The sequence below is a fragment of the Eumetopias jubatus genome, unplaced genomic scaffold (genome assembly GCF_037043125.1).
Source record: "Eumetopias jubatus isolate StellerSeaLion01/CBP00866 unplaced genomic scaffold, mEumJub1_p1.0 scaffold_5, whole genome shotgun sequence".
Taxonomy (NCBI): domain Eukaryota; kingdom Metazoa; phylum Chordata; class Mammalia; order Carnivora; family Otariidae; genus Eumetopias; species Eumetopias jubatus.
This window is the reverse complement of record NW_028274811.1, coordinates 59,695,412-59,718,791: the sequence shown is the minus strand read 5'-3', so window position 1 is coordinate 59,718,791 and position 23,380 is coordinate 59,695,412. Positions and strand designations below refer to the sequence as shown.

The following is a 23,380-nucleotide window of genomic DNA, read 5'->3' as shown; positions in this document are numbered from 1 at the left end:
ATACTAATAAAGTCTAGTGTGCAAATTTGTGAGCATCCTTTTTGTTCTCAGTTTGCTTTTGGGGGAAGATCTAATCATTTGTGTTCTCTCTCATCCATTTCTGATTGCTTGACTCCAGTCAAAAAATATTTAACCCTGGGGTGCCTGGGTGGCTCAGTTGGTTAAGCATCTGCCTTCGGCTTATGATCAGGTCATGATTCCGGGGTCCTGGGATCAAGCCCCGCATCGGGCTCCCTGCTCAATGGGAAGTCTGCTTCTCCCTCTGCCCCTTCCCCTGCTCGGGCTCTCTTGCGTGCGCGTGCTCTTTCTCTCAAATAAATAAGATCTTAAAAAAAAGAAAAATTTAATCTTTTTCCTTTCAGAACATCATTAAATATATTTCATAATTTTTTTTTAATGTTGCTCTGTTACAACTTAGACTCAGAGTAGTGAAGTCAAAAGGGCTATTTGAGATAATCTAACAAGCCACTCATTTTCCACTGTGGAGACCAAGGTCCGGAAAGGTCATGTTACTTGGCAAAGTGACAATTATGTTGGAGCCAGGACTTGGACCTGGGTCTTTTGACTCCTGGGTTAATACACTTTCTAACAGGTCTTTTACCTGTGAAGTCATTTTCAACTATCACACATACAAAAGTGAGTTCTTGCGCAAATGAAAATGCTTATGCAGTCTAAACTGGGCTAATAATTTGTATTTACCTGTGGTTCATAGTGGTTAATTTAAAACCCAAAGTAAGCAGGAGAGAGTAACTGATTTTCTTGTGGTCTGCTCTTTGAGTCATTGCTCAAATTATAAAATGAAAACAATCATTATTTATCAAGTCAAATGATATGCCGTGAGGACAGGTCAGAAACATGGACCCTTAAGTTCTTTCCTCTAAATTGTAACTTTTGATTGATGTTATCTTTTTTTTTTTTTAACAAAACACTTAGTGGTTCTAGAAAAGTCATGTCTTCAATATTTAAGAGTTTAAAATAGTACTTCTGAATTAATCTAATCCATGCCCCCCATTGGAAAAAGCATAAAAATCTCATGCTTTCTTCAATATCATTTGAAATTCAAAATAATGTAAAAGGACTTGCCTAAAAAATAAAAGCAAAGGCATAAAACGTTGCTCTGTTTTTGAGCCTCACCCTTCACCCCCCTAATCTCTATCTGAGACCACCCACCCATTACCATCCTTAGTGACCACTGATCTAAATTCTGTTAGAAGATCTAAGATAATGAAATCATTCATCTTTTTTTTTCCTATGTAGTCAGGACTGTTTCTAATCTTGTAACTTTATGGTCTCACAGATGTATTACCTAAATACGTTGGACCATTTTTAGAGTGATAGCAAACTAAACAAACTAAACAAACACACTCTGACCTCCATACCAGCACCCGGGCAGACATCGCTAATTGATCACTGCACTCATCTCAGACAGGCTCGGGCATGCTCCGCCATTTCTCTCAACACAGTGCATCAGGCAACCACTCCCAACTGATACTTAGAGAAATCATGTAGAAGAACTTATTTAACACATTTATTTATCATTTTCCGAAAATGGTAAGCTTTGATTTACATAATTCATTACTGCTGTAATAAATTTTTTCTTTACTGTGAGGAATAAGGAATCACTGAATAATTCTTAAGGAGATCTCACCCAAACAGTAAGTTACCAGATGAAGTTGTCTATGCAGCTATGAAATCTTGTGGTGTGATTGGAGTAGGGGAGGGCAATAGCAGGAGGTCCTGGAAAATGGCGCTGGCCTGGGAAAACAAATCCTGGGAATTAGGTTGATGGTGTGGCCCTGCATTTACCACTACATGGAACCGAATTCCTGGGATTGTTCTCCAGGATGTCCTTCTTTGTCCTTTGCTCCTGGAGCTTTTTTTTTTTTTTTTTTTTTTTTGGTGCAAAATAGTGGTTTATTAAAGCACGGGGACAGAACCCGTGGGCAGAAAGAGCTGCTGCCCCGGAGTTGTGAGTGGTGGCTGATTATATACTATGGGGTTGGGGGAGGTAAGGAAAAAGGGAGGTTTCCGAAAAAACTTTCATATGCTAAAGAAGACTCACAGGATACTGGAGGCCTTGCCATTGTCAAGTTAAGGTTGTTTACCCCTCTAGTAAGGCATTAACATAAAGATAGTTGGGAACTTCCCGGAGGAACATTACACTCTGCCCACTTCAAGTATCTGTCGATGGGCTGCAGGTTATAAAGTCTTTAACTGTATCTACATTTCCTTCTCGAAACTAGGTTATTGATGATAGTATCGAATGCTTTGTTCTTGTAGATTGCTAAGATATTTGTAAACTGAGGGAGACTTTATAAATTAGTTTTTCCTTTAGGGCAGGCTCCTGGAGCTTTTTACCTAGCCGCATCTACTCCCTTTCCCATCCTCGGTTCTTGGTAATCCAGGCAGCTCCTTCTTGAAAACTGTGTGAAGAACTATGCTGTCTCAATGTTCAATTCTTTATCTCATTCAGGTCAGATCTCTGGCCCATAATCTTGTTTTTTTTTTTTCTTTTCTTCCTCCATCTCTTCTCTTCCACTGGGTAGAAGTTACTGGAGGAAATCTAACTGACTGCATATTTGTACTCCGTGGAAGGTGTAGAGAGGTGTGTATTTAATTATTTGTAGGTCTGTTTTCAAAATAAGTTTATTTAAAGTATAAAAGCTCCCTAAAAGGTAAGCCTCAGTAACTGAGGGCAAAGGTATGGACATGCCTGCTTCTAGAATTGAAGCTAACAGAGATCAAATTTATGAATAAAGCAACCATCAGCGGAAGGCACTGTGCTAACATGATTCGAGAATGAGCGGCTGATGGAATGTATCCCAGAGTTACTCAGTGAGACCAGGATGTCGCACAAATTCAGGCAAGGCCTTCAGGCCAGCTCTGAAATCTAATTAAAGTGACCAGGATGTAGACTTGGAAATGTGACCCCAGTAAAAAGATATAAATACCACTATTATCTACTCAGTTGTACCATAACCTGCTAGGAGTCTCTTCTTATGAAGTTGTAACAGAAGGCAGCTGAGTCTTCAGGATATTCATGGAAATGAAAGCCTAAAAGTAAAAAAATGTGCGTTTGCCGATATGTCTCCAGCACAGTCCAGGGCAGTGGGGCTCTGTGGCCTGGAAACACATGTATTGCCAACCCTGTGACCTGGGCAAATTACTCCTTTGTAAAATGGAGATAATAGTGCCTATCTCAAAAAGTTGTTATGATCAGTAAATGAAGACAGAACAGAACCAGTACCACATAATAAAAAATTACTAAAAAAATTAAGCGTAATAATTATGATTAGAATTATTTCTTTGAAAGCTTTATCTGCACCCTCTCCCCCCACCCCCCATCCCAGGGAGACTAGCATCAGTTTACTATAACCTCTTGGTACAGGCTTTAAGATTACCCACCTCCTTTCACTTGCTCTATAGTCATACAGCACCCATTCTGCTGGTACATTTGGTTCTCAAGCTAATGGGCATAAGAATCGCCATAGGCCACTTCCCAGACTTCAGAAAGATTCTAACTGAAGTGGTCTGATTGGGGACTCTGAGCTGTATTTTTATTTATTTATTTATTTATTTATTTATTTATTTAAAAGATTTTATTTATTTGACAGAGAGAGACACAGCGAGAGCAGGAACACAAGCAGGGGGAGTGGAAGAGGGAGAAGCAGGCTTCCCGCGGAGCAGGGAGCCCTATGCGGGGCTCGATCCCAGGACCCTGGGATCATGACCCAAGCCGAAGGCAGACGCTTAACGGCTGAGCCACCCTGGCACCCCTGAGCTGTATTTTAAATAAATACTCCAGGTGCTGTGTTGTCTGCTCCAGATGGTGTGCAAAACATTTTTCGAGAAACACTACTACGTAGATGTTCCTACAGGAGCGGGAATGTAGTAACCTTATTCTTGAGCAAGCAGAGCTGAAAACCAGTTTCAGACATTCCTAGCATCTTGGGATGAAATAGACTACTTTGCCTTTGCTACCTGAAACTTTTAAAAATTTGCTTCATGGGCACCTTGGTGGCTCAGTCGATTAAGCTTCTGCCTTCGGCTCAGGTCATGATCTCAGGGTCCTGGGATTGAGCCCCACGTCAGGCTCCCTGCTCAGCAGGAAGCCTGCTTCTCCCTCTGCCCCTGCTTGTGTTCCCTCTCTCTCTCTGTCTCTCTCTTTCAAATAAATAAATAAAATCTTCAAAAAAAAAAAAATTTTAAAAAATTTGCTTCATTCTACCCACCTAATGTGTAGCTCAGTGGCATGAACAGAAGCTATTTATTATGATGTAAGCTTTTTCTCTGCATGGTGAAGAATGTTTCTCTTGACTTCATTCGTAATTGACTCATTAAGCTTTGTAAATTTTACTTAAGAAATTTCCTAACATGGTAAATCAGAAATATGATTGGATCATGCCAACATGAAGCCCAGGGTTCAGCCAAAAAAGAATTGCTTCATTTTGCCTGATACTCTGCATGGAAGAATGTCACTGTATAAACCATCCTTGTCACCGTATAAACCATGTTATACAAGTAAACTTATCCAAGAACCTTCCCTCTTCATTTTAAGTCCATTTAATTAATCATTGTGTTTTTAAAAAAAAATGGAAGGCATTTCCAATAACATTGTTACTGACCCTTCACTTGTTTTTCAGGTCATAATGGTAGATTTTAGTGATTCTTCCATATTTGTCTCTCTTACCTTTGGAACTTGGTGGGTGGGTGACGTAGCAAGAGTTGAGGTGTAATTCTGCCAGATTTAGGTTAATATCCTTGACATATGGAGGAAGAAAATGCCAACAAACACCACCACCATAGGGTAAAACAGCATAGAGCTTGTTATGGAGTTTGAAATCATATAGCTCTAGAATATTTATGTATATGTTTCCACTGTATTTTAATGATCAAGTGCATTAATAAGCAAGCAATTAGACTCAGAAATTCATAAATATGTTTGAATAGGACAGAATTTATTTTCTTCAATTTATGTTTTTAATTGAAACAAGTGTATTGAGGATACTATAGTGGTTTGAATTGCCAGGCTAAATATTTTGTTTTTTCATATTTTAAATCTGCTATAATTGCATAGAACTAGAATATATGGCTTTCCTGTATTTTCCTACAAAGTCCTGACATTGGAAATTCACATCTTCCTACTAACAAAAATAAATTAAATCTGTAAGTTATTAAAAGACTAATAAGAGACTCTAATGCCCACAGGTATGATCTTTGGTTTGCAAATAGACATCCATTTCTGGGACTATTAAACGAGTACGGCCAGTTTAGCCATTAGGCCAGAACAAAACAACAGAACACAGGATGATGTTTAGATACTTAAATAGAAATAAATTTGGACACATAAGAGTACATAGTCTGGGTTCCCAGACTGATTCATAATTGATAATTCTGGATCTAGCTCTGAACCTCATAATGACAGAGGCTCCAGAACCCCTTATTAGATTCCTAAAAAAGCAGAAGCGGAAATGGTTAAAAATTAAGAATGCAACCTCTAAAGAAATAACTTGAATAAGATTCTCTAATCATTTGAATGATTACTTAAAATTATTATGAAGCAAACAACCAAATAGAACCTCTTCCCCCCAAATAATCCACTGATGGGTCAGGTGACACCACTTCCCTGCCATATAATCATTCTAGACTCTGAAATACCTTTATGCAAGTAAAGGTGTCTTAGATTTTTAAAATAAAGTCTTTCCGTAGCAAGAATACCAATTAAGTGTGATGATTCCAGGGTCTCCCAGTCTTGGTTCCAGACCTTGATTCCAAGGTCTCTGGACTTTAGCTCCACATCTGTTTACTGAAGAGTCACCTGGGGGGAGAATCAAGGGTACCTTCAGCCACAGTTTGACTCCTTCTTTTGCAAAGGTAAAAATAACATTCATTGCCACCAGTAAGACGTGCCCAGCACACACTGAAGTGAGATACGTTCTCACACAGGAAGTCCCACCTACTTAGGTGCCCTTTCCTCTTTGCTGTGACTCTTTTTCCCTCCTGCTCTGGACTCCTGGTTCCTTCATGCCCTTTGCAGGAAAGGATCTTACAAATGTATTCTAACTAAACTTTTACAATAACAGATAAAACTTCTGTGCTCTCTCTCCCAAAGTATATACGTTTTCAATTTTTTTTTTTAAAGATTGTATTTATTTATTTGACAGAGAGAGAGAGACAGCGAGAGAGGGAACACAAGCAGGGGGAGTGGGAAAGGGAGAAGCAGGCTTCCCGCTGAGCAGGGAGCCCGATGCGGGGCTCGATCCCAGGACCCTGGGATCGTGACCTGAGCCGAAGGCAGACGCTTAGGGACTGAGCCACCCAGGTGCCCCTATACGTTTTCAAATTTTAAGTTAACGCACAATTTTGTATTTGTAGAATCTTAGGTATCAGTAACTTGGGTAGAGGAGGGCCTGGGGGATGGAGGGACTGACTTTCAGGGCTTTCTTATGCATAATTATTATGTGGATCACACAGGGCCCCTTATTGCTTGATCAACTGTCTTTCAGGAATAGGGTCAGTCCATTACTGTCTTTCTTATCATCATTTGTACATTTTATGTAATTGGGTTGTTTATTTTTCCCTTCAAGTAAATTTGTTTTTGTTGTTGTTTTCCTGCCTTTCTCTGCTTATGGGCAAAATGCTTTTTCAGGAATGGAGTTCCCTTAGGTTATAGATATCTTTCAAATGCTGGGGCAGGGTAGAATACAGTTATTTTCTTCCCCCACTCAGTTTTGCAATGACAAAAAATTTAAAGTCGTTATGACATTCTTTTGACTTTGCCATGAGTACTAAAGTCTTCTGAATATTTTATTTTAAAATAAATTGCCATGTCAGATGTGGTATGTTTTCATATGTGGTAACATTTAAAAAAATTTTTTTTCTTTAAGGACTTTGGGCCCGTGAAGTAGGTAAGATGGTGGGACTAGAACATCCTCTCATTCCAGTCCAGCATCAATATGTTGTCACATCGACTATACCTGAAGTGAAAGCTTTAAAACGAGAACTCCCGGTGCTCCGTGACCTGGAAGGATCCTATTATCTCCGACAGGAAAGGGATGGGCTTTTGTTTGGTCCATATGAAAGTCAGGAGAAAATGAAAGTGCAGGACGCATGGGTCACCAGTGGAGTCCCTCCAGGTGGGTTCCATAAACGCAAGCGGGTGCAGGTCAGGCACATGTGTTTTGTCTTTTCTGTGGCTTGGGGCTGGCTGTACATTCAGATGACACCATAATATGAGACTACCAGATACCTAGGACTGTGGAGGTGAGCAGTTTGAGGTAAGCCCTGTTCCCATGTCCCTTCAAACAATCACAGCAGAGGTAAGAGAAGAGAAAAGAGGCAGTTGATGACGGAGAAACTGAAGAAACATATCTTCTGCTGGTTTGGAAGGCTTCAGGTCATTTTTGCCTGCCCACACCAACCTCCTGCCTCCCACTTTTTCCTTAATCCCCTACCTGTTTGGTCTAGTTTTCAGATTTGGATATGGCTGCTACTGTGTTTTGACAGTTGGAAACATGGCAGGTGTCAGAGACAGGATATCCAGGCTGCTAAGTATGAAAGCCTCAGAGTGCATCACAGAGCAGGACAGGTTGGCCTGCAAACTGGGGCGTTCCCCTACTACGTAAATGGATTAGAAGAGCCCTAGGCTAAAGCAGGAGGAACCATAGTTTGTCTTTCCAGTTCTGTAAGGGAGATGGACCTGTTTTTGTTTTTCATGAAACATTTCTACAAGATAGATTAGAGATAGGAGGTCACATAAGGAGGTAAACAATTAAAACAATCTATAGAAAGTGCTAAAATGTCCATGGGACACTGAAATAAGGGATATAAAGAAATGGAGGAAATTGTACTTTCTAGAATTATAGAAAGTACAATTTCTATAATTTTATAGTTATACTTGGGATAGGGAATGAAGCTCTCTCCTACTCCTCAATACACCTATGCCCATGTGACAACAGATGATCACTCCGTTGCCTTCCACAGAAGTTTGGCCAGCTCCAGCTAGCTGAGGGCTTTTGTCTTGTTGTGTGGGCTCTGCACATTTGGGCCTGGGTGGAATAACTCCTGATCTCAGAGGGAGGGCTGATGCTACCTGAGAGCCTTCCTTTCTGCTCTTCCCTCATGCTGGCAGCCTCTCGTCCAAATAAATGTTGAACAAATATTTAAATAGTTGCAGTTGGAGGGAGAGCTGGCCCTGGGTGTATGCATGTCCTGGTCCAAGCCCAGTGGTCTACAGGCCTCCATGCAACCAATCCAGCGTGCAGTTCACAGGAGAACAGAAGCTGGCTGCCTGCTGTGTGGGAAAGCTCCCACTACTGGTGGAGAAGTTCTTTCAGAAGCTCATCTGTGGCCCTGCCTTCAGTCACAGTACCTTTGAGGACTGAGAAAAAGATTGTGTTCCAAGACCCTGACTCTTTTCTCGAAATTCTAGCCCTCAGATACCTAGGGGAGCAGGCTTGAGGAAGGAGGCCTCCATGCCCTTCCTTCTCTGCTGAGAGCTGAAAGGCATCTGGAATCCATTATCCTAGATCCTGGAGTACTTTTCTGTTTCTCCCCTGTGTCCTGACATGATTTTGTAAGCTCCCATTTGCCCTTTACCTGGGAGGGTAGAGTAGACTTTCATGGTGAAGGATAAAAGCTCTGTCTTGACAAACCAATAATTGTTGTTGTTGTTGTTTTTAATTATTGGATTAAATGTTGAAAACTGTTAATACACCTAGATTTAAATTTATTACTAATGAAAAAGGTTAACTTTCATGATTTTATTGTTTCAACAAAAACAACATTGTTGTTCTCAGTAATGTGATGGGTACCTATCTGTCGATAGTGAATATTAAGTTTAGACTTAAAAAAAAAAAGGAAAAAAAGGAAGTACCTTCCTACAGACCACCTTTAAATTTCAGATTTAAGTCACTTCAGAGTACATGTCAGGGCAGCTGAGGCATCCTGACCACAATGGTATGTCTATGCAGGGTTTGGAAAGGAGCTCTTTGAGTCTGATCTTGACCGAATCATGGAACATGTTGAAGCTGCCATGGAAATGGTTCCAGTCTTGAAAAAGGCTGACATCATCAATATCGTCAATGGCCCCATCACCTATTCTCCTGACATTCTGCCTATGGTGGGGCCCCATCAGGGAGTCAGGAACTACTGGGTGGCTATAGGCTTTGGGTGAGTATCTCCATTTATTTATTTATTTATTTTTATTGTTTTATTTTTAGTATCTCCATTTAATTCAACATTTATTACAGAGCCAAGTTTTTTTTTTCTTTTTTTAATGGAGTCAAGTATTTTAGATAAGTCTTGTCTCATAATCTCAGGCCAAGATGGAAAATAGGGGAGGGCAGAGTGTTTTCTTCCTTTCATGACCACTGAGATACGAAGAATAAAATATTTCTTTTTTTTAAAGATTTTATTTATTTATTTGAGAGAGGGAGCACAAACAGGGGAAAGGCAGAGGGAGAAGGAGAAGCAGACTCCCCTCTGAGCAGGGAGCCTAATGTGGGACTTGATCCCAGGACCCTGAGATCATGACCTGAGCCAAAGGCAGATGCTTAACCGATTGAGCCACCCAGGCATCCCAAGGAATAAAATATTTCAATTTTAAAATCCTTACTATGGATTATTAATGGTTTAATCACTTGTATAGGTTTTAAAGCTTATCACACAGAAGGGTAATGATTTCCTGAAAACTTCTCTTTATATATTTCCTGCCATTTCCATTATTCATGTGTCTTTTCATGCTGTATGTGTTCAGATTGGTCAGTTTACCCCAATTTTACGAGGATGTTTTCCTAACACAATGTGACAAACATAATTCAAAATATCAAATGAATAACATATCTGATGCATTTTTTACCATAATTCATGTTTGTCCAACATAATTTGTTTCTTTATGATTCTTCAGGTTGCTTACTATTTATGATTCCATTACCCGTTTGATGTTTCATCTTTAATATTTGTCCCATTAATTTAATGAATATTAATGTCAAGCCCACTTTACCATCATATCAGAGCTTCTAATATTCTATTTTTCTTCCCCATTTTATTTGGCCATTTATTCAACTAATATTTAATGATTGCCAACTCTGTGCCAGGTCTCTTGGTAGGCACTGGGCTAGAGCTGAAGACAAGGCAGTGAGGTCTGTCCAGAGGCACAGAGCTGGTCAGGGTGCTGTCCTGCCAATACAGTAGAGAAGCTGTGGTCTGAACCGAGGGAGCAGCAGGGGGTTTTGAAATGTGGGAGATAAACATATTTAGACTTGATGATTGATTGCATTAGGTCTTGAGGACGAGAAAAAAATAACAAATGATGGCAAACTATCTAACTTGACCCCTGGTTGGATGCTGGGGCCATGGGGAGAGAAAACCAGAAAAATAGTGAGTTTCATTTTTGAGAGTTTGGGTTTGAAGTGTTAAGTTTACATCTGTGTGACGTCTAGAGGGAGAAAACCAGATGGAGATATAGGGCTGGAGGGCATAAAGTAACTGAGGGTTTAGGTAATTACCTGCAGTGTGCATATGCAGGCATGTGCACGTAGGAGTGTTTCTCGTGTACATTACTTGAATGTCTTCGGAGGAATGCCTATTCACATCCTTTGCCCATTAAAAAAAAAAATGATTATTTGTCCGGGCGCCTGGATGGCGCAGTCTGTTAAGCATCTGTCTCTTGGTTTTGGAGGGTTGTGATCTCAGGGTCGTGAGATCGAGCCTGCATGGGGCTCTGTGGTCAGCGTGGAGTCTGCTTAAGACTCTCTCTCCCTCTCCCTCTGCTTGCCCCCCTCCCCCCACACACACATGCTCCCTTTCTCAAATAAATAAATAAATCTTTAAAAAAATTATTTGTCTTTTTATTATTAAGTTGTAGGAGTTCTTTATGTATTCTAGATACAAGACCTTTATCAGATACCTGTTTTGCAAATTTTTTCTCATTCTTTGGGTTGTCTTTTCACTTTCCTGATAGTGTCCACTGAGGCATGAAAAGTTTTAATATTGATGAAGTCTAGAATGTGTATTTTTTTCTTTTTTAGCATGTAGTTCTGGTGTCATATATAAGAAACCATTTTATAATCCAAGTTCGTAAAGATTCATACCTATGTTTTCTTCTAAGAGTTTTCTAGTTTTAACTCCTCCATTTAAATCTTTAATCAATTTTGAGGTAATTTTTGTATGTGGTGTGAAGTAGGGGTCCAACTTCGTTCTTGTGTGCATAGCCAGTTATCCCAGCACCACTTATTGAAAAGACTGTTCTTTCCTCATTGAATCGCATTGGCTTCTGTGAAATCTTTTTTCGGCTGCTACTTCTGACACCCACATCCAATTTTCTAATTCTCCTACACCAACTGAGTATCCAACAATTCAATTCAATTCTGATGCTAACTTCCAGAGTTAGTGCAGATCCCACTGGTTAAGGACAAAACTGTCTCCACTTCAGACACCAATTGCAAGTTCGGGATCACTTGTACTTTTTTTTTTTTTTTAAGATTTTATTTATTTATTTGACAGAGAGAGACACAGTGAGGGAGGGAACACAAGCATGGGGAGTGGGAGAGGGAGAAGCAGGCTTCCTGCCGAGCAGAGAGCCTGATGCGGGGCTCCATCCCAGGACCCTGGTATCATGACCTGAGCCGAAGGCAGACGCTTAACGACTGAGCCATCCAGGCGCCCGGGATCGCCTATACTTCTGACTGACTGACTATAAATGTGGGAGTTCCTACAACCCCCTTTTCAGGTTTGATAACTCACTAGAATGACTCACAGAAATCAGGAAAATACTTTCTTTTACCCATTTGTTATAAAGGATACAACTCAGTAACAGCCAAAAGGAAGAGATACACGGGGTGAGGTATGAGGGGGAGGGGCAGTTTTCATGCCTTCTCTGGTACACCATATTTGTAGCACATCAATAAGTTCACCAATCTGAAAGCTCTTTGAACTCTGTCCTTTAGGGTTTTTTATGGAGGTTTCATTACATAGGAATAATTGATTAAATCATTGACCATTGATGATTGACCTTTTTTTTTTTGATGATTGAACTTCTTGTGACCAGCCCCTATCTTGAAGCTATTTAACCCCCCAAGTACCTCTCACCGCACCTTGAGCCATCTCATTAGCATACAAAAGACTATGAATTCCAGAGGTTATTAGGAGTTCTGTGCCAGGAAATGGGGACAAAGACCAAATATTTATCTTTTATTATACCATGACATCCTTGTCAAAAGTCAATTCACATTTATGTATGGGTTTATTTCTGGACTCCCAATTCTATTCCATTGATCTATAGGTCTATCTTCATACCAGTACCACACTGTTTTGATGACTGTAGCTTTGTAGTAAGTTCTGAAATTAGGAAGTGTGAATTTTTGTTTTTTTCAAGATTGTTTTGGCTAGTTTGGGTCCCTTAAATTTTCATATAATTTTTAGGATCAGTTTGTCAATTTTTGCAAAGAAGCCACCTAGGATTTTGATAGGTGTTGCATTGAATCTGTAGATCAACTTGGAGAGTATTGTCATACAATATTAAGTCCAATTCATGGACATGGGTTGCCTTTCCATTTATTTAGGTCTTTTAAAATTTCTTTCAACAATGATTTATAGTTTTCAGAGTATAAGTTTTATACTTCTTTTGCTAAATTTATTCCTAAATCTTTATTATTTTTGATTCTGCAATTGACTCAGTCATAGAATTTTTGATTTAGTCAACAACTATTTGTGGATCATTGGCCATGAGCCATGCTCTGAACAAGCAGACAGTATCCCTAGCCTTATTATATTTGTACTTTAATGGAGTATCTATTACTACTTGCCAAGGAAATTAGGAAGTTGCTTTCTTTAGGACACCAGTTACTGATTATCTTGAAATTGTATCTAATTGCATGGGGCTGATGTTGCATTCTTATTCTGATTGTTCTGGGTAATTTTCCCACATTGTAGACATTGGGAGTTGGATAGGGAAGATGACAAGCGGGGGACAGGCAAAGTGCCTTCCTCTCTTTGACAGATTTGGTCTGAACCAAAAAGGACTTCTTGTTATCTAAAAGTTGAGATTGCTAAGATATTTTTTATGTAATATGGAATGCTCACATTGGCTGCCCCTCCTGGCTTACATCTGTGATCATTCCCTGGTTCTGGAGGCCAGTGGTTTTCATACCTGGTTGAGCAGCAGAATTATCCTATGGGCATGTTAAAAAAGAATCTCAACCTTGTGATTAGTCACTTGAATGTGTTTCATCCTCCTTTACATCCTATCTGTGAAATTCCTATTTGTCAGGAGAACCCATGAAGTTGTGTTGAATCAGAAAACCAGGGATCCCAAAAGATTTTATGCAGATCCAGGGATCTGCGTTTCAATGTTGTCTGTTATTCTGGTACAACCATTCCAGAGAATTTGGGGAATTTGCAAACTGTCTACATAAATGCCAGTGTTCTTTTACCCTACTCACAGATTATCCTCAGTCAAGGCTATTTTACTTTTGTTTTGTCACAATTCTAACAAGGTTTTCTGCTTCTAGGTGACTGACACCATGCCCCCAAAATGTTGAATGGATTGTATTGAAATGAATCTAGTTTTCTTGGCTTAGAACAGATTATAAAAACAGCAAATTAGAGGAGGGGAGAGTGCTATAAGATGTAACATCTGACAGTGTAACAGAGCTGTCATACAAAGCAGACACAAACACTCAAAAAGCACAGGAGCTGGGCCATTTAGAAGAAATGGGCTCTGCAGATTAATGCCAGCAACAGAAGAACCCAACTCTCCTTTCCTCATCCAGTTCCCTTCCACTTCCCCTTCACACGTTAGTTCCTTATGAAAATCTTATCAACTGGGCACAGGCATACTCTGTTGTTGGTTATACAAGGACCCAACAGCCACCGTGTATTGCTTGCCTGCTCTGTGCTTTTCAATGCCATGTCAATGAATTCTCTCTTACTCCATGCTTACGTTTAGCTCCTAAGCCAGGGGCTCCCAATAGATGTTTCAGAATACTCAGTTGTGTGTTTACATATAACGTGTTAATGGCTAGAGAGCTGAAGTTTGCAAAGGATTTACCTTTAGAAAATAAATTAGACTTGATTCAGGATTATCCCCAATGAACGGCGCTCTGCCCTGTTTATTAGCTCATATACATTGTTCAAAGGGAAAGAACATAATGGTGTGGCAGTGAGACCAAAGGAAACAAAGTACAGCCCTGGCTTTGCCCAAAGAGTCTGTCAAGAATGTGAATACTGGCTGTCATGTGTGTCTTGGCTGAAAAAAAAAAATGAGAACCAGTGAAGAAGTAAAGTCCAGTAATAAGGAGTGTACCCTGGGGTCAGATGACTGAGTCTGGGTCCTGAATCTGCTCTTTATTAATGTGTGACCTTATTTAACCCCTGTGTGGGGGCTGGTTTTCCCATCGGTGAAATAAAATTATTAAAGAATAAATCAGCATCTCACAGTATATGTTAGATAGAAACGATACCTGGCAAAGAGCAAGTGTTCAATAAATGTCAATAAAACTTCACACAATTTCAGGCCTTATAACAGCATCTCTAGCTTTCAAAAATGACAGCTTTTATATATCATACATGGACCTGGATGAGTGAATTTTGTGGGGGGGGGTCTGTGAAAAAGTATTTACGATACGCAATGAAATAGTTTGTCTTTAACAATATTATTACCTATGAAGAATACAAAATGCAAGTATGGATGCCCCCCAAGCAACACCACTGGATGAGTGAATTTTAAGCATATATTTAATCATTTTTATTGCCTTCTTGAAACTTAGTGAAATTGTTTATGGGTGATTTGGATGACCCATGTCACTTTTTTAAATGATTCAGAGAAGTATAAATTATTGCCGTCTTACTCTACTTGAGAAATATCCTCATAACAACTTAGTCATTCTTTTTTTTTTTTAAGATTTTATTTATTTGAGAGAGAGAAAGCATGAGAGAGCACAAGTGGTGGAGAGGGAGAAGCAGGCTGCGCATCAAGCAGGGAGCCCGATGCGGGGCTGGATCCCAGGACCCCGGGATCAGGACCTGAGCCGAAGGCAGACACCTAACCGTCTGAGCCACCCAGGCGCTCCAGTCATTCATTTTTATAAAATAGCCAAACTGGTATCTTGTGGGGAAAGTTAGTTAATATTTATAGTCTTTGCTGAGGTTCTCCCACGCTCTCAGAGTGATTCTGGCTGTTAGAATCCATTTGGGATACGGGAATTTCTGGTATTTTGAGGTCTGCTCATGTAGCTCCTTTTCTTGGTCATCCCCCCGTGACTTTCTGCCCATCCAATTACTCAGATGCTTCTCTTGACCTAAACCATAGATAAACCTACAGGAAAGTCCTTCATTACTGGAGTGAGTGGGTAGAACTTCATGCAGCCAGTGTAAAACTGTGATTCCTTCATCTCAGATCCAATTATCTGCCACAGTCATGTTCTTGGTTTTAAAGCATCGTCATATAGAAATAGAAAACAAGCCTACCCTTGCCACCAAGTGACCCATTCGTTGCAAAATACAGGGGAGAGTGGTCCTTTCCCTCCCCTCCCCCAAGTCCCTGGGTGAGTGCCTCTTGCTCTGAATGCTTCTGAGATCAAGGTTCCAGGTCCCTGCACAGAGGTCATCGCCTAAGGGGACCTGAACTAAATTGAGTCTGAGAAGAGATGCATGTGCCCGTGGGCAGTGTACAGTTTCTCCTGCAAGTTTCCTATCAGTCAAGATAATCCTAGCTCCAAGGGGCTGAGAAGATAACAACTAAGCCTTCCTCTTTGTTTCCTTTCCTCCATTTTCTTAAAGTGAGCCACTTTCCTAGCTAAGAGCTCTAGGCTATTTTGCAGGTGTGCATTTCTTGAAACTATGGAAACAAACTAGCTATTGAGTCAGGTCCCTTTAATCTGGATCCCTAAACATGTATTTTTTTTTTTTGAGGAAAAAAACTACATTATGTTGTCAAATGTTCTAAATAGCACAGAACACTCCAACGTGGAGGACCTGTAAAATAGTTGGACATGTTTCATTATTTGAAAACTACATATGTTAATAACAGTGTATTTATCTCTGTATTTTGAAAGATACGGCATAATCCACGCTGGCGGGGTAGGGAAATATCTCAGTGACTGGATCCTGCACGGAGAACCTCCATTTGATCTAATAGAATTGGATCCCAATCGCTATGGCAAATGGACAACAACTCAGTACACTGAGGCCAAAGCAAGAGAGTCATATGGATTCAACAATATTGGTAAAGTGCAAATTTACTATTGTCTACAAAGTGTGTACAGAATTGACTTGCAGTGCCTCTGATTCTAGCTGCTTGCTATTCTGTGCATTGTCGTAGGAGTACTTAGGGATTCTAATAAGCACTATGCCTTTAAGACAGAACAAGGAATCTATATGAACGTGTATTTTTAATGTGTAGAGTGCATCAGCGATTTTAAGTTCTAAATCTACTTTTACTTTATCCTTGGATTGTTATATAAATGACAATTTGTGTTTTTTTACATAAAATTTTAAAAAGATTTATTTATTTATTTGAGAGAGAGAGTGAGCAAGCCAGGGGAAGGGGGAAAGGGAGAGGGAGAGAGAGTCCCAAGCAGACTCTGTGCAAAGCCCAGAGTTTGACTTGGGGCTCCATCTCAGGACCCTGAGATCATGACCTGAGCCAAAACCAAGAGTTAGTTGCTTGGCTGACTGGGCTACCCGGGTGCCCTTTTACATTATTTTTTAAGTTGCAGTATAGTTGACCCATGATATTATGTTAGTTTCAGGCATACAACATAGCATTTGACATTTGTATACATTGTGAAATGATCACCACAAAAAGTGTACTTACCATCCTCTACATAAGTTTCATACACATATATGCTTCTGGATGTTAAGAGCTGTGTTTTCTATTTTTTGAGTGCTTGCAAAATTGTTTATAGTTTTGGTTCTGTGCTATTTAGGTACTAGTTTTCCTTTTTCAGTTGGTTATCCTAAAGAAGAACGATTTGCCGGGAGGCCGACTCAGCGAGTCAGTGGGCTTTATAAAACCCTGGAGTCTAAGTGTTCCATGGGGTTCCATGCAGGCTGGGAGCAGCCACACTGGTTCTACAAACCGGGCCAGGACACTCAGTACAGGTAAGTGAATGACGTAACCTGCCTGTGGCTCCGAATGTAGAATGAAATTTTGGAGATGGAATGGAGGGACTTAAGAGGAATGCTGTCCCCTTGCCCCAAGTCACTTCACCCCATTCCAAAGAGCATTGAGCTTTTTCCTACAAAACTTATTTTCTGGCGGTGGAGGCATTTTAGTCTATCCCATGTGACATTGGCTCGCATCTAGGACCCTGGTGGCCTCCAGAGTTCTACAGCCAGTTCAGGTGATGCCTCCACTTGGCATTTTCCAGGAGCTCAGAGGAACCTTTCCCATCCCCTCTATATCCCCACCTGGCTTCCGTTGGCTTCTAAAGATGTGTCCTGGTTTAGGATGCCTGGTCAAATCCCATCGAATGGAAATAGTATGGCAATATGGATTTTCTATTGATCAAGGAAGAGCTCATACAACAGCTTTCTAGTGTGTATGCAGTGAGTCATGTAAATTATATGTAACATTGATAAATCAAGAGGAAAGATCATTTACTTAGCATTTGACATTAAGCTAAAGCATAAAGCATGCCACTAAAACAATCCTCTGAATTCCTCTAAAGTTGTTGCCATTGTTGTACTTGGATTACACACCATTGTTGTCATTTGGGATTAATAGTGATTATATATTTTTTCTCATAAGAATCCATAAACCAAGAGAAAACAAATAGCAAATCTAGAAATTGTTATCTCTCTCTCTCTCTTTTTTGGACTTGTCATTTTGCTTATTTAAGCAGGTTTTGATGTCTACTTTAAGACCAGATCTAAATGGTATAAAGGATACTAGAGGCCCAGTTGTTGATTAATGAATTTGGGCTCAGTAGACCATCAGTGTAGAATATCTGGGGGCAAAATACTGGTTTGGTTTTTCCTAAGTGACTCAGGTAAATGCCCAATCTGTCCTTCACCTTTGCTCTTTGGATCTGATCTGTTTCTTCTATTATTTTAATAATTAAACAACTGAAAACTCATTTAGCAGACAGTTGTCTGTTCTGTGGTTAAAATACCTCATTAGAAGTCAACTTTATCAAGTAGAAAGGACCCTGAATGAGTCAGTAGACTTTTTGTTCCAGGCCAAGCTCTGTCATTTACTAAGACAAAAGCCTTGGAAAACACCTTATGCCTTTTCTCTGAAAAATGAAGATGTTGGACCAAGTCCTTGCTTATTCTGGGTATGGACCAACAGCTTGAGCATCACCTGTTAGAATGCAGAGTGTAGGGCCTCACCTCAGACCTGCTGCGTTAGAATCTGCATTTTAACAAGTGCAAGTGATTTGTAATTGCATCAGCGTTTGAGAAGCACTGGACAAGATCGCTCTACCCCATTATATTCTGATTTAATTAGGTCCAAAAAAATGTGATGTTTTTTACATGCTCCCCAGGTGATTCTAATACGCAACCAAGATCGAAAAACTCAGGACTGGTAGGTAGACTTCTATGCTTTCTTCTAGATCTGAGAGCCCACATGTCCTATCTTAATTTCTAGTTAATTAATACTATGTCTTTCACTACAAAATGGGTCAAAGGAATAGAAGAGTACCTTTAAAAAATCAGTTTCTACCATACGTGTATGATTTACAGAACAGAACTTTGGGTTGTACTTTTCTTCCCAAATGGGATTTTCTAGATTAACAGTGTTTAATAAATATTCTGTAATTTTTTTGAAAATGAATGACAGTTGTTTTATGACAAACATTGTGTTTCAGGCCCAGTTTTCGCCGCACAAACTGGTTTGAGCCTGTAGGATCTGAGTATAAACAGGTTATGCAAAAAGTAGGGGTTATTGACCTGTCACCATTTGGCAAGTTTAACATCAAAGGCCAAGACTCTGTTCGACTGTTGGACCATCTCTTTGCAAATGTCATTCCAAAGGTAAATAACCTTATATGAGTACAAGGTTCAGGATTCTGGCCTGCTTAATTCTCTGTCCTCTCATATATTTTTTTTAATTAGTATGTTATTTTAGTCCACCTAATGATTTCTTTATGAATGCTGGAGCTCTTCAACCGACCATGAATATTCTAGCTAATTTTCTAATTTAAATTTTGTTGAACAAATTGTCATCCAAGGACCTTATGACTTTGCTAAATTGTGTCAACAGGGAACTGCAAAATTGACTTGAGTGTAATTTTTATGACAAATAGTTATAATTATCATCGAAACTAAGAACTTCAAAATTAATCTTGGGTCTAGGTTTAAAGATAGTTCACACAATTGATATAAATGGTAAGATTCAGATGTTTTTCATTGTTGACACTTGCATTTTTATTTCTATGTTGTGTTAAAAGGATACGTAAGATTTTAATTGCATCCTGAGGTAATTTTTAATTCTTTTGTGTAGGTGGGTTTTACAAATATAAGTCACATGTTGACACCAAAAGGTCGAGTGTATGCTGAGTTGACTGTTTCTCACCAAACTCCTGGGGAGTTTTTACTAATAACTGGTTCTGGATCCGAACTTCATGATCTTAGGTAAGTATGCACCTAATAAGAAAATTTTATATAGATTATATACTGACTCAATCTTGCAGTGTGCTTTTCTTTTACCAATAGCTTTTCTTTTACCAATTAAAGTACAACTTTAATTCTTAAACCTTATTGTTTCAAATAAATTTCATGTCTTTTATAGGAAATTATTTGAAGTGAGGGACCCTGTCCCCACACCCCTCAAAGGTAATCCATCCATAGGGTTTGCTGGTTCTAAAAATATTAACTCCCAATTATTAGACATCATCAGTGTGTCAGTACTCTTTTTAGACATTATCTCAATTAATTCTCTTAGTAGATATATCTGCAAGGTCTATATTATTCCCATTTTCATGTGAGAAAACTGAAGTTTGAGTTAGTGTAACTTGTGTAAGCCACTCCTTTTGATTCTGATACCCACTTCGGTAAGCTGCCTCCCTGGGTTAGCTTCCTCCTTCTTAATGCTTTGTGCTCTCTGGCCCAAAGCTAGATTTAATCGTTGACTTGCCGAGTCAATCCTTCACATGAGTCTTTGGTCCATGATTTAGTCTACTGTCAAATCTGTAGTCTTTAATATTCCAAAAATATTTTGAATCCTGTTGTTTAATAAGTGTCTTACTCTGAGATTCTCACTATGGTTGTAAAATGATGCAAATTATACCCTCCAATCCAAGATGTATCTTAGTAGCTTAGCTTTGTGTAAATTCAGATCATTTTATGTAGTTCCAGGGACTCTCAATAAATTATAAACAAACCCTAAAACTGGGTTCCAATAACTCATCAAGACTTAGAAATCGAAACTAGTCTTTAGAGTTTTTATTGTTTCCTTTTGATCATCAAAGTAATTATGTGTCGGGTGGCAGGCACATTATTAACCTTTAGCAGCACAAATGTGCATCCCATGTATAGGTATTAGAGAAAATTTGGGTTTAAATTAATTTTCGAAGATTGAATCATTAGTTTAAATGCAATAGGGCTGTCACTATTTAAAAGAATTATGTGGCAGAGCTTATTTAAATTGAAGGATCCTTCTGTACTATGAAAACTTATCTCCAAATTTATAAGTGGGTGGTTTAAAGAGAATCACTTAACATCTCTGGGACTCAGTTTCCTCAACTTAAAAAATTAGGTTATTACACGAAATGACACTCTGGGGACTTCCTGGTAATTCTAGACACAGAGCATGTCTTCAGAGAATTAATATGTCACCAAGATGCATTATTCAAGCAAGATTTAACACGATGTTTATGACTCAAATGCAGATGGATTGAAGAAGAGGCAGTCAACGGTGGATATGACGTTGAAATTAGAAACATAACTGATGAACTTGGAGTCCTTGGTATTGCAGGGCCCCATGCAAGAAAGGTTCTTCAGAAACTGACCGCTGAAGATCTTAGTGATGAAGTTTTCAAGTTTCTTCAAACCAAGTCTTTAAAGGTTTCAAACATTCCTGTCACTGCTATTAGGATATCTTATACTGGTAAGAATTGGAAAACAATTTTCTAAAATTTAAGAGAAGGTCTCTAAAATTTAAAAGAAGCTAGCCCAAATGAACATGAGCACATGCATGTACACCTGTCCGCGCGCGCACACACACACACACACACACACTCACACACGAATACACTGACTTTTGTCAGTATAACTATGGAGGAAGATCTCTCCTGTCCAGCTCTTACAATAATTCTGTCTATTCACTCCTAGTCTGGGGGATTCATTTCCCATATTTCCCATTGTTCCAATCCCATGGCTTCTTATTATTTGGAAGGGTAGATAAAAAAGTTGGAAGAGGATAGCTGTTAGAGTAGTTGGAAGGGCTGACAATATTCAGGTCAGCCGACTCTTTCTAGGAACATTCAAGATGGTATCCCATAGGGGTTCCTGGGGGGCTCAGTAGGTTAAGCGTCTAATTGTGCTCTCTCTCTCTGTGTCTCTCTGTCAAATAAATACATTTTAAAAATCTTAAAAAAAAATGGTCTTCCATAGATAGAATCTCTCATAGAGACCATCTTAAATGTATCAGGCACCTCTCTTCAAGTATTACCATTAAGGCTCTTTTAGGGAAGTCTTCTTATAGCACCTAACTTTGTGCATAGTATGTATTTGAAATAGAAATGAATGAATGCTCTTCAGTTCCCCATTGGTGCTGTGGGCTCACGTCCAACTTCCTCTAGCCCTCCTTGTTCTTTCATAGAAAGAGTACTTGGTGCTCAGGCATTTGTTCAATTACATGTTACTCATGTTCTGGTGGTGTCCTGGAAAAACACATCACCATCAGCCCTCAACATTGGGGAACAAGGACAACATACCTAAAGTATGAAGGCTATAGTTCTTCTCTGGGCTTCCACCGTCCACTTTTCCCATCCTTCTTTCACCTGACCTTCGCAAAATGGTGACTAGCGTAAAACATAAACAGAATAAAAAATAAACAAGACTGTTTGGGTTAGATTTCATTTCTTTTGGTTTTTGCCCACAGCTCTCATGGTGACTAAAAGGACCGAATGGGGAAGAAAAGGGGTGTGGGGGGCATTAGAGTTAATGGCTGTCCCACAGTGAAGACCATTTGAATAATTGTCAGTTGCCTATATTTTTAAGCCTTGTGATTTTGGGGCAAGGAGTTGGGAGTTGAGGTTTCTTTCTTTCTTTCTTAATTTAAATAAAGATTTATCTGTTCATTTGAGAGAGAGCAAGAGAGCAGGAGCAGGGGGAGGGTCAGAGGGAGAGAGAATCCACAAGCAGACTCCCCACTCCCCGCTGACCTGGGGCTCAATCCCAGGACCTGGAGATCATGACCTGAGCTGAAACTAAGAGTTGGCCGCTTAACCGACTGAGCCACTCAGCCGCCCCAGGGGTTGAGGTTTCTAAACCTCGAATCCCTTATCATGATAAACTATGCCATGCTAATTACTCACTTAATATCATGAAGCTGAGATCAAGGGTCCAGATTAATTCCTATATTAACATCTTTCTGTGTCATGAGAAGATGTGTCCTAGATATCACTCTGTGTGTGGGAGACGGGATGGGGCATGAATGCATCTGTGATATGGCAGGCTCCTTTGCAACTTTTTGTGAACTGGTCTTTTAAAACTCAACCATGTCTATATTACATAAGTGGACTCTCTCCATTTATTTATGTGTTTTAGCTAATTAATGCACGTTAGATCAAGTGATCATTGCTCTTACTCTAGTGTGGTACTTGTGGATTTGTTTCAGGTGAGCTGGGTTGGGAGCTATACCACAGACGAGAAGATTCTGCAGCTCTTTATGACATTATCATGAATGCAGGCCAGGAGGAGGGAATCGATAATTTCGGAACATACGCCATGAATGCCTTAAGACTGGAGAAAGCTTTCAGAGCCTGGGGGTCAGAGGTTTGAAACGCTAGCATCTTCATTACAATTTTGTTTCTTGTGTCTGACTTTTGTGTAACAGCTAGTTTTAATTGCATTAACATCGGCTCTGACTGTTATGTCAGAAATGATGTGTTATTAGATAACTTTATTTAATTAAGGGAAGATGTTTTTCTCCTTCATTTCCCCCCAGTTGAAAGTTCGGTGGAATTATGACACACTGTTTATTCTGCTTTAATTCCTCCCGCTTGGCAGAGAGCCCTGGACATCCATCTCTGACTGTGTGTGGAGCTGCAGCTCTGGGGGCCTGCTTACCCCACAGTATAGGAGGGACGCTTTTCAAATTCTTCTTCTTCCTCTGTCGCGTTGCCCACCCTCACTTTCTTCTTATGTACCTTTCAGGGAAATCACACCAAAAGGTGTCTTTCTGAGGAAGAGAGTTGGTGATCTAGGA

At 39.7% G+C, this 23,380-nt stretch overlaps 1 protein-coding gene across 1 annotated transcript in view; it reads left to right on the top strand.

The window, feature by feature from the left end:
- DMGDH (dimethylglycine dehydrogenase) overlaps positions 1-23,380 on the top strand; it is a 64,770-nt gene that overhangs the window by 14,963 nt on the left and 26,427 nt on the right. The window contains exons 6-13 of the mRNA XM_028114484.2: positions 6,888-7,136; positions 8,973-9,171; positions 16,056-16,225; positions 16,950-17,103; positions 18,816-18,981; positions 19,451-19,581; positions 20,838-21,055; positions 22,790-22,947. Of these exons, the coding sequence (XP_027970285.1) occupies positions 6,888-7,136; positions 8,973-9,171; positions 16,056-16,225; positions 16,950-17,103; positions 18,816-18,981; positions 19,451-19,581; positions 20,838-21,055; positions 22,790-22,947 (1,445 nt within the window). The remainder of the gene's footprint in view (positions 1-6,887; positions 7,137-8,972; positions 9,172-16,055; positions 16,226-16,949; positions 17,104-18,815; positions 18,982-19,450; positions 19,582-20,837; positions 21,056-22,789; positions 22,948-23,380) is intronic.